The sequence below is a fragment of the Mirounga leonina genome, unplaced genomic scaffold (genome assembly GCF_011800145.1).
Source record: "Mirounga leonina isolate KUSES-001 unplaced genomic scaffold, KU_Mleo_1.0 Mir_175, whole genome shotgun sequence".
NCBI lineage: Eukaryota > Metazoa > Chordata > Mammalia > Carnivora > Phocidae > Mirounga > Mirounga leonina.
This window is the reverse complement of record NW_023270453.1, coordinates 7,009,187-7,021,171: the sequence shown is the minus strand read 5'-3', so window position 1 is coordinate 7,021,171 and position 11,985 is coordinate 7,009,187. Positions and strand designations below refer to the sequence as shown.

At 41.6% G+C, this 11,985-nt stretch overlaps 1 protein-coding gene across 1 annotated transcript in view; it reads right to left on the bottom strand.

Moving 5' to 3' along the window:
* Positions 1–11,985, bottom strand: part of ITGA8 (integrin subunit alpha 8) — a 183,143-nt gene that overhangs the window by 83,854 nt on the left and 87,304 nt on the right. Inside the window, exons 14-15 of the mRNA XM_035021565.1 lie at positions 3,206–3,251; positions 943–1,050 (exon numbers count right to left, since the gene is read on the bottom strand). Coding sequence (XP_034877456.1) covers positions 943–1,050; positions 3,206–3,251 — 154 coding nt within the window. The remainder of the gene's footprint in view (positions 1–942; positions 1,051–3,205; positions 3,252–11,985) is intronic.

Here is an 11,985-nt window from a genome sequence, read left to right as displayed (position 1 = left end):
GGGGGGTGGGAGGATGGGTTAGCCTGGTGGTGGGTATTGAGGAGGGCACGTTCTGCATGGAGCACTGGGTGTTATGCACAAACAATGAATCATGGAACACTTCATCTAAAACTAATGATGTAATGTATGGGGATTAACATAAGAATAAAAAAAATTTTTTTTGAGTGTAGCTGAATAAAATGTTACATTAGCTTCAGGTGTACAATAGTGATTTGACAAGTTTATACATCATGCTATGGTCACCGCAAAGTATAACTACCATCTGTCCCATTACATCGCTATTATAATGTCATTGACTACATTCCTCATGCTCTGCTTTTATTCCTGTTACTTACTCATTCCATAATTGGAAGCCTGTATCCCCTTCCCCCTTTTACCCATTTTGTCCAACCCCACCCCCTCTGGCAACCATCAGTTTGTTCTCTGTATGTATAGTTCTGTTCTGCTTTTTGTTTGTTTATTCATGTTTTTTAGATTCCATTTATGAGTGGAATCATATGGTATTGGTCTTTCTCTATCTGACTTATTTCACTTAAAGTGATACCCTCTAGGTCCATTCATGCTGTCTCAAATGGGAAGATCTCATCTTTTTTTTTTATGGCTGCATAAAATTCTTGTGTGTGTGTGTGTGTGTGTGTGTGTGTGGAGAGAGAGAGAACGCAACATATTGTATATATTGTAATTTGTATATATGGTAGTATTTTATACATGTAGTAATTATCTCTCTCTCTCTATATATATATCTATATCACATTTTCCTTATCCATTCAGAAAGACTAAGTCTTTGTTACTTAAATTGGGTGCACAGACCCACAGCATAACACTCGACTGGAGCTTCTCAGAGCTACAAAGTCTCAGGCCCCACCCCGGAAGCCGCATTACCACAAGAGGCCCAGGTGATCTGCATCCACGTTGAGTTGGAGAAGCACTGGACTAACTCACCAGGCCACAGATGACAGAGACTCTGGAATCTGGCATGTTTTATTTTCCAGATTGATAATCATTGGGTGCAGCAAAAGCTGGGCATCCACGGTCACAACTGGTCTTGCTCTGCAGGGAGAAGACACAGGGTTATAATGAGCCACATGAGCGACACCCCACTTCCAGAGGCCGCTGCCAACATTCCCAGCCCTTGTGCCAAGAATTTGCCTCACTGCGTGAGACTTAACTCACTACCTTAAAACATATGTGGTCGCTCATGAATACAAATAAAGGATGCTATGGGTCTGTCAAGCAAAACCGCATTCACGGAGCTGCTTTGTGTGTGGAGTGGGCTCCAGGTATTTTGGAGATATTGCTGTGAAGTGTGCTCTGGGATCTGCTATCTTCGTATCTGAGGAAACACATCCTTCTATACTCACTCATGCCTGTAAGTCCTTGACTTTTGCAAATTTCCTTTCATGATGGGCTGATGGTTTTTTATTTTGTTGGATAATTTTCTATCCAAGCTTTGCAGATTGAGCTAAGCACATAAGGGTGGGCTGACAAGATCATTGTGTACTTCACACAGAGCCGTGGTTCTCAACCCTGACTGCATGATAGAAGCACCCAACGAATTCCCAGAGTGGTAAAAAAACCTCAGGGGGTCAGGGCCAGGCGTCGGAATGTTAACCAAACCCTCCAGGTGGTTCTAATGTGCAGCCAGGTGTGAGGAGAGGGACTAAATGTACAGCAAACTCAATTTTCACCAAGGTGAGGATAATGAGCCAAGCAAGTAACTCATGGGGGAAGGGGACTGGGCAATTTTTAAAGCTCTGTTCCAAGATAGGAGAGCTAAGAGCCAAGTCTCCAGATGACAACGTGAAATGATATTGAGTTGGGTAAGTTTTCCTCTGAGGGGAGGGAGGGCCGTGCTTTGGGATGGTGTGTGTTTAGGGCACAACTTTAAACAGTTTCATGATTACCACAACAGCCCCCCTGGGAATATTCCCGAACTCCTTTACACTATTTATCTGTGCTTTGTTACATAATTTTGTTTTTAATATTGTGTTAGCTCCAGTCCTTGAAAAAGCAGATGGTAAGACTGAGTTAGACATGCAAGACAATCACTGGGGCAAATACCTATGAGGGAAAAAAAAGGCGGGAGGGAGGAGGCTAGCAGCCAGCCGTCAGACTGTGATGGAGGTCTGGTCCCTGTGAAGGAGTGAGGGAAGGAATGAGGACTGGGTGGTGGATTTAGACCTTAGCAACTAGCCCATGAGTTCATCAGCCCTGAGTGGGGCATTGTCATGGCCCCCGTAAGCACAGCCCCATCCTTTAGGTACCTGAGCTTTCCAGTCATCTGATTCTCTATAACCCAAAGCGGTGAGTGGTGGGTATACATCAGTCTATGAGTATGTCTTGGAACTGATGGAGAAAATCTCACTTACTTGAGGAGACCTAACTTTAGAATCGCACTGGGGGTTGGGCTAGGTTAGTATTATGTGCCCAGAACACGTGGGGCTGCTCTCTGCCTTTTGTTTTGATATCCTGATCTAATGTCTTGAATTCCTATAAAACTTTTTTTTTAAGAAGAAAAAAGAATCTAAAATTTTTGAGCACCATTGTCTACCAGTAACTTACTATTCTGTGTACTTTACCTGCAGATTCCCACTTAATCCTCTTCACAAAAATAAACTTCTAAAGCAACTACTGTTATCCCTCTTTAACAGACAGAAAAATCAGAGGCTCAGAAAGTTGTAGGAACTTGCCCAAGACTACACATGAGTGAGTATGTGGAATGGCTAGGCTTTTGAATCTAGACCTGTCAGATTTGAACTTTTGTTCAATACTTGCTTTTGGAGTATTATTTTGGTACATTTCATTCCCTAACTTAGTCTCCACACCTGATTTATATAAACCTCCTCCCACTGGTACCGCTTCTCTATAAACACGTTTTAATGCATTTCCAAGGCAAAGAGAAGAATTCAGACATAGAAACATCTAAAGAATGCATCATTTTATAAGTTCTGCTAAGATTCATATCTTCATTTAACATTATGTTGGTAGGGGCTCGAAGTTTGGTCATGAGGTATGAGATTAAAAAGACAGAGAGATGAAAGAAAGGAGAACAGTAGAGAGCAAAACTTCCTCCAAACTTTAAAAGGAGCATCTAAATGTTCTCCAAAATAAATAGTTGGGACATACTCTTGAAGGCGAAACTAGCAGCAAAAAGGAAATGCACTTGAAACAATTAGAGGACATTTGCATACTACAAACCACGTACCTGTAAACAGCTACTTTTCCTGTTCCGAATGCACCTACAATTAAATCTAAAAAAAGACAAAAACTCAAAACACATGCACACATTTTATAGAAACAATCTAAGCTCATACTCATAAATAGCATATAGCGCATCCTGAAATGCTGATTGTAGAGTGAGGCTCATCCAGTAAGAGCAGTAAATTGCACCTTCCTTAAGACATTCTGGAAAGGATGTTGGAACTTCATTGTAACTCAGTAGGACACACAAACCAGTAGATCTCAATCCCTTCTGGACTCATGAATGCCAGCTTTCTAGAAATGCTTTAAAAATGCATCATAACGCCATTTCTCCTATCCTCCAGACTGAAGGCCTACATCTTAAGGAAAGTGAAAGGGAAAAACCATGTGCTTTAGTGCCTGTATGTACTGGGCATGTTACACACCTTGCTTTCCCTTTCCCTCCAGCAATGACCCTGTGAAGCTGGTCTTATTATTTATTACAAAATGGGACATTTTGACTGTCCATCCTTTTGACACAACCATTTGCTCTTTATGAATAGTGTGGATGGTGAGTATCCTCTTGGCAAAGGGATTGGTCGTTTATGAACTAATTAATGTGTCATTTTAATGATCTTCAATAACAACAACAACAACAATAATAATAAATAGCACATGTTGAACACTTGCTCTAGGCCGGGAATTCTTTTGAAGGGTTGACCTTAATTATTCCTAATAAGAAGCTAGGAAGTCTCTATTATTTGCACAGTTCTGCAGGTGGCTAAATGGAGGCTTAAGAAGGCGAACCTATAAATTCACTGAAGTCCACACTAGGCGAGAGGTGGGGCTGGTCTATGGCAGTGCTGGGTAACAGAACAATCCTAGGCTGTCTGAGGGATAACGCTCACGCTGATTGCAGTGCTTGGCTAAAACACAGGTAAAGCGGTCTGTTTTCCTAAATCTAATGTATAATGATTCCTCTTGGTAGATGCAACCAAACCAACATACAGATGACAATGGCTGAATCTGTAGAATAAAATTTAGGTGTTGATGTGAGAAAACTGGACCTGGTAGAAATAAGGGCCACAGAAGAAAACTTACACAGTTGAGACCATAAGTGGTTAATCCTAGGAGAGCAGAAATGAAAATAAAAAAAAAAAAAAAGAGGGGCACTTCTCTGGCCAGTCCATATGGAAAACCAATCAAGGAATTAAATTGGTCTAATGGAGTCTGCACAGGAAAATGATTTGTAGCCACGTTCCCTCGGCACTCACCTTCCCTGGACGTAGGAGCAGCATCGGACTGCAAGCATGATTCCCCCGGAGGCAGGAAGTGCCCCTGGCCTGAGCCCTCAGCTAATGATGGATGGAAACAGGCGATGACCAGGAACGGCCGCTTCCTTACCCCTCCAGTGGGATAACTCTGGAGGCATGTTCTTCCCTGTCTCCCACATGTCCCCAGCTCCCGCTACCCACTGTGTCAACCTGCTTCGCACCCATCTTCCTTCCCATGGCCTTCGTCCTCCTCCCTTAGCAATGTTTCTTCGGACCATTTCTCACATGACCCGCTTGTTTTCTAATCCTTGTCTTAATGTCTGTGCTGGAAGAACCCAACTTAAAACAACAATAGTTCTTACTAAAAATGCTTATTTTTCAAAAGAAAGGGACTTCAACGTGTTCCAGGTTAAAACCACAGTTGAGATGTCTCGTGTTTTATAGATACAGAGTCAGATTCGGGTCATAGGTTCGAGACTGGACTCCCAAACTCCGTATCTAAAAAAGCGCATATGCAAATGTTCAAAGAAGTCAAATGCAGTTCATTTTGAAGAATTCTTTATTCGTGAGATTAAAAGACACAGTAAGAAAAAAGACAATGTGACCAGCTATGACTTATGGCATAAAATAGTCTTTTCCAAAGAGTCAAGTCTTTGAAGCCAGAAGCCAAAGTTTAGGAGTCTACCAATTTTAAAAATTGTATCAGAGTTTGAACTTTTTCGAATATTTTCACATTTATTTTTTCCTGTTACATTCGTCTCTTCCAGCATATCCGTGCATTTTTGCTATGTCAGGGGAAGAAGAGCTACTGATTTGAGGAAATGTGAGCTCTGTTCTCCTTGTGTACCATGCTCTCCAGGAGTTACACAGAACACCGATGGCCCTCAGCCTGACCCCTATCTACTGACCTGACACCAGACAAGAGAGTTCTATTATGAAAACTGATTCCAGAGGAATTATGTGCTTTGTTTTTGGCTCCAAATATGGTGAAATATTAATATACCAAGATTAGATACTTTATAAAAGATGAGTTTTAAGAATGGACTCCTCTGGAAATGGCCAAGAAAACAAGACTGTGAGCTCTTCCAGGGCAGGAATCTTTCTTTGGGCTCACATATCACAACTACTTCATGGAATGGTACAGGGTGAAATAAATGAAGGAAGAAAGAAAAAAATCTTTGCATCCACAGTACCAGGCACTAGGCCAGATTGGGAACAGAGGCTTTATAAATACTTGAAATAAGAGAATAAGTAATAATGAGATAATGTACTAAAGATGAGTAAGGTGAAGAAAATGGGACAGTTGTTAAGACAGGCTCATGGAGGGGCGCCTGGGTGGCTCAGTTGGTTGAGCGACTGCCTTCGGCTCAGGTCATGATCCCGGAGTCCCAGGATCGAGTCCCGCATCGGACTCCCTGCCCCGCGGGGAGTCTGCTTCTCCCTCTGACCCTTCCCCATCTCATGCTCTCTCTCTCTATCTCATTCTCTCTCTCAAATAAATAAAATCTTAAAAAAAAAAAAAGACAGGCTCATGGAAACCACAGTTAAATTCTGCTGGATTTCTGCATATGTGAGTGTGCACGGATGCATGCACACACATACACACACACACAGAAACTCCAGATTCTAGAAAATTCCAGAAAGAAGTATAGAAGCTGCATCACAACTCAATCATCATTGTAGACAAAAAGATGAGAGACACCCCCTGACAGTAATGAGCAAGAGGCCTTTTCCTTTAGAAACTTTGATTCCTATGCCTCAGGGTTGGAATTTTACTTCTCTGGAAAAATAAAGTAACTGGCAAAAAAGGCCACAATTTTCTTCATGAGACTGTGGCCACAGTTATTCAGAGGCCAACAAAACAGTTATCTACCAGGAAAGTATGTTTGCATCTGGAGACACCACCTTGGTATTGTGCCTGCTGGAGAAGGCCAGAAACATTTATGCTCAGGACTTTAAACTTCTGGGATCTCTCTAAGGGGGAGAATTGATCTGCCAATTTGTGTTCCTAACCGATTTGCCCCTTCAAAATAGATGATTTGTTTTAATAAGTACTATGTGGTTTCCATATATATATATATACACACATATATATATACACACACACACACACATAGTTATATGATCCTTATATATACATACATATATATTGATGTTTGCGTATGTATGTATACACAGATATGTATGTCTATCCACATATACATATCTGTACAGATAGACATGTATATATATTCATGTATATATGCACATACACACTACTTTTTGAATCTTACATAATTCCGTCATGCTTAGGAATTTAAAGGATAATCTGAAGAGAAAGTAATTTTGGTACTGATACTTGGGATTTGTAACTCTGCAAACTTTCTTTCTTGCTTTGAGATAACAGGTCTTATACCATTATCTAATGTTTATTTTCTTTTCTTCTAAACTTCTTAAGGGCAGGTTCTGAAAACAAACAAAAAATTTTGCCTTTATATAAGACACAGCTATTTTTTTTTCTTGAAGAAATAACTGGTGACTAAAATCCGTTCTTTCCCCTTAATCTAAAATTATTCCCAAAATGCTGGAGCCCTTTGTTATCACCTCACTTTGCCTGGGAAACAGTTTATTTTCCTTTTGGCCTTTGATGAAACAACTGTATACTTTTAAGGATTCAAAAAGGGGAACATTAGCATGAATGCAGGCTCAGTTGGCAAGAAAAAATAACCCTAAAAATGTGAGGTCATAGGATATGTATTACACCTCTGTTCTGTATTCTATTTCTCCAAAATTATTATTATTAAACGAGAAAGAAGAAAAGAGCCAAACTTTTAAAGTGGTACTTGGACTATAGAGGCTGATTTTATTAACCTAGGAAGGAAATTTTAGAGTTGGAAGAAGTTCTATGTGAAAACAGCTTTGTTTTGAGTGTGGGTGTAGGTAGGCAGGAGGGAGTGGAAACTTTCTAGGGGTAGGGGGACAGGGGCCAATGGGAGGGGAGACAGCAGGAAGAGCAGCTACAGTAATGCGTTAAAGGATCACTCAGAATCCTTTAGGAGAAGTCCCTTTGGCCATCCAAGCGTCTACATTTCACAGGATGTGAGCCTTCTTACTTTTTCTTCCTACTCTCTTGTCTTGTGGAGAAATATACTAATGCTTATGTCTGTGGCCAAAGATGCCATCAGAGCCCTCCTTTTATATTTTGGAATTAAGAAACATTTACTGTTTTAGAATAATCCTAGACAATGAGAATTGCCATAAGGAACTTCCAAACAATTGAGAAATATGGTAATGTACAGCTAACAGTTGTATAAAAAGATTACAAGACTCCAGACAGAAGGCCTCCTTAAACGTGACCAAAACAATGTGGAAATCACAAAGGAATTTTAAAGTGTAAATTCTCTTGCAAAAAGTCAAAGCAGGGTCCAAAGAGAAATGAAAGGAACAGGGGAAGATGTTTATAATGTATATGCCTGATCAAATGTGAGTATTTTTCAATGCTAACAAGAATGTCTGGTACATAGTAAAAAAAAATAAATATTAATTATTATTATTCATACTGAACCCACACAAATTAATAATAAAACTATAAACATTCTAATAAAAAGGTTGTAAAGAGGCAATTTACATAAAAATAAATAGCCATGACCAATAAATATATAAAAAGATGTTCAGCCTCATTAGTCAGCAAAGAAATCCAAATGAAAGGAACAATGAGATATCATTTTTGACCTTTCCATTGGAAGAGATGAAGGATTCGTGGCAGGCAGTGTTGGGTGGAGAGCAGAGGACTGAGAACTCAGGCTGTCTGTGAGAAGGGCGGTAAATGGGCATGATTTTCTTGGAAGGCAGTTTGCCAATTGGTCTGACAAAGCAAACTTTTTGCCCTGGCATTTGCACTTCTAGGAATTTGTCCTGAGGCTCTATTGGATAATTGTGCAGACATGTGTCAGACAAAAGCTAACTTTCTAAGCACTTTGAATATACGAATTCCTTAGTTATAATAATCCCAGGAGATGCACAATTTATTTATTCCCATTTAAAAATGAGGAAAATGAGATATAGAGAAGCGAACTAGAGTAAGGGACAAGGCCAAGTTTAAGCCCAGGCAGTCTGGCTGCAGAGCCAACACGCTTTCCTATTTTACCATGCTGCTTCCCAGAAGCACATCTCCAGGCCATTTTTTCTCTCTTTAAAAATTTTTAAAATTAAGTATATTATACATACAGTAAATTGCATCCTTTTTAGTGTCCTCTTCTAAGAGCTTTGATCAATGCATCCAGTCATATAACCACCACCACGATCAAGAACAGTTCCATCATCCTAAAATGTCGTCTCTGCTGCCTGTCATTGAACCTGCCCCACCCCTAGCCCTGGCATCCACGAATCTGTTTTCCAGAATGGCAGGGAAATGGAAGCACACCGTAGGTAGCCTTTTGGGACTGGCTTCCTTCACAATCAGCCCAGCGCATCTGAGAATCATCCACCACGTTGGGTGTGTCATGAGTTCACTCCTTTTCTTGCCGAGCAGGGTTCCACTGTGTGTATGGCCCACAGTCTGTCCATCCCTGGCTAGCGGTCACTTGAGTTGTGTCCGGTTTGGGGAAAGTCACTAGAACCACGCGTGTACAGTTATTTTGTGTATCTACAGGTCGAGTTTGATTTGTAAATTCTCTTGTTGAATCTCTCTAACATCTTTGAAACGCTCTTTTAAAGCAGTGTTTGATTTCAAGTGGAAAATTACGGAATGGAGGGTAAAAAAATTGGGAATTCTAAATTCCAGTTCACTTTGCCGCTGGTTTCCTAATGACTCTGGACAAGTCGCTATTCTCTGCCAAATGTCTGGTGAAATCTTCAAGGTTCTCGTCGTTCAAGAAAGCCACGAGCTTTGCAGGACTGGTTGGGGCTGCACAATTGGCCCTGTCTGCCCTGTTCTGGCCCAGGACTCCCCCGTGCCTGTTAGTCAGCCTTGCTCCTGCAGAGTTCGCCTCTCCTCTTGCCCCCATGATGGGACCAGTTTCTGGCTTTCTCCCTGGCTTACCCAGACTCAGGCCTCAGGCCTGCTTACCTCCATGACTCAGCTGCCTGAACTCATGATCCAAAGACTTCTGGCTCCTGTCCTAATGTTACTGATGCTCACAGTTCACAGTATCCCCTCCAGGCCCTTCTCCTCACCGTCCAGGCACCATCTCTGCTCCCCACAGCGTAGAAGTGTTTTTAAGACAAATGGTGGTCATCCAGCAGAATTGTTCACCTCGACCCACCCGGGCTCTGCTCATTTTCCTACAGGGATGCTCTTCAGAGAAATGGTGGGATTAAAGATGATGTATAAAATGATGGGGTTAAAGGTGGTGAGTAAATATGGCAATGTTGACTTGTAAGTAGGTTATGAAATTGGCTTAAGTGTTTGGCAACGGAGAAACAGCTCATGTCTGTGGGAAGCAGGCATTTCGATAAGTCTCCTTGAGTTTGGCAAATGCATTAATCTAAAAATAGACAGAGGCTGCCTTTCTTCCTTGCTTTTTTATTGCAACATGCAAAATATTACTGAGAGGAAGGTTATGAGTTGAGGAAGAAATGCTTGGAAAAAAAAATGCATGGTTTTATCCCAGAAAGTAATAATCCTAACAATCTGTCTGAAATGCTTCCAAATGAACTCTGAAGAAAAACATTTATGAGTTGGAATGCAGTATTAGGTTGCAACATTCTAATTTACTGAGAGTTTATTTTCCTTTTTAAAAAAATCCCACACAAAATAAGAGTGAAATATCAAATGATGAGCCTGCCGCCTTAGGGAAACAGTTTTCCAAACGTTATTGGCGTCCTGCAGCGGCAAGAATCAGCTTTTTCCCTCGGCTATTGCTTAATGCTTTACTCGTTGCATTCTGTGTCACCGAATTAAAGGCATTTCACTTTATCCTTGGCGTGGCCACACTTCCAATAAGTGTGCTGTCCAGTCAGTTGCTCAAAGTCTTGGAGAAAAGTATGTTTGTTTAGGAACAGTCCCATTTAGAAGTGGCTGCCTAGTGGGTGTACCACTTGAATCGAGCTTCCCATGATCCCAGGAGAAGATATCAGGTTATGTTAAAGGGCATCATCATCTCTGCTTACATTTCCATTCTCATTCTGCACAGGAGTAAAATAGTTTACTGGATTTAAGCAGAGCTGGAAGAGAGTGGCCAGGTAAAAAGAGAGGAGAACAACAGTTTACCTGCCAAGGTGTGTGGCTGTGAGGAAATCCGTTCGTTCGTTCATTCATTCCTTCACTCATTCATTTGCATTTATTTAGTCAACACATATTTACTAGGTGCCTTCAGTCCCACCCACTGCTTTGGGCACAAGCGATTCCATAGTGAGCAAAAGCAAATTCAGTGCTTGCCCTCACCTAATATAGTGTCCAGCCTAGTGGGGTGAAATAGATATTTATCAAATAATCACACAAATGTGTAATTTCAATCTCAGATAAGTGTTTTTAGAGAGAGGACAACAGTCAGGGAAGACTTCCTAAGGAAGCGACATTTGGACTGAGTTCATAAGTGGGAAGTGAACTCCCGGGAAAATGTCCAGGGTGTACAAAGACAGAAGGGATACTTCAAGGGGACTGCTCTAAAATATGGCTTTTAAATCACATATTAATGCATTAAAAATGACTTATAGAAAGCACATGCAGTGGGAGTTCAAGAAATAATGCAAGAGGTTCTAAGTCCAGGAGAACATCCTCCCACTCCTCCACATCCTGTCCCCTCCACCCATAAAAGGGACCATGGCAAGGCATCAAGTTTTTATTAACTATATCTTTATAAGTAAGATCAAGTATAAATGATATCCTGTCATATTTATTGTTGCCTGGGGTTTCATAAAGAAGCAAGGTTCTATGATTGAGTGTTTAAAGGGGAGTTAGTTCAAAGTTACACTGACAGACTTCCGTTTCTGGTCCAGTGCAGGAGAAGCTTGGAAGTCACCACTCCATCTTTTTTTTTTTTTTTTAAGATTTTTATTTATTTATTTGAGAGAGAGAGAATGAGAGAGAGCACATGAGAGGGGGGAGGGGCAGAGGGAGAAGCAGACTCCCCGCCGAGCAGGGAGCCCGATGCGGGACTTGATCCAGGGACTCCAGGATCACGACCCGAGCCGAAGGCAGTCGCTTAACCAACTGAGCCACCCAGGCGCCCATCACCACTCCATCTTAACAACAAGTAAAAAGCTGAACAAACTGAAAAAAACCAACAACCCTTCTTAGATCCCTAAGAGAAGTGAGGTCACAGGGCAAGCTGCAGCACCAAATTGGAGGAACTGACAGGCAAATACAGTGAGCCATTTTACTGGGGCAGCAACCTCCATGGGACCAGTGCTGGGATGCAGAAACCTGAACAGTAGTTGATGAATTGCTCGAGGCTCAGTGTGGACGACTCTGGGGATTAAAAACTCCACGGGGATCCAGCCATGGGGGCGGGGTTGGGGGGGGTCGGGGGGGGGGTTGGGGGGAAGGCATGCTTTTGTGAGTTGTGTCTACCAGGTTCTAACTGACCTGGGGGAAGAGAAATACTGACTC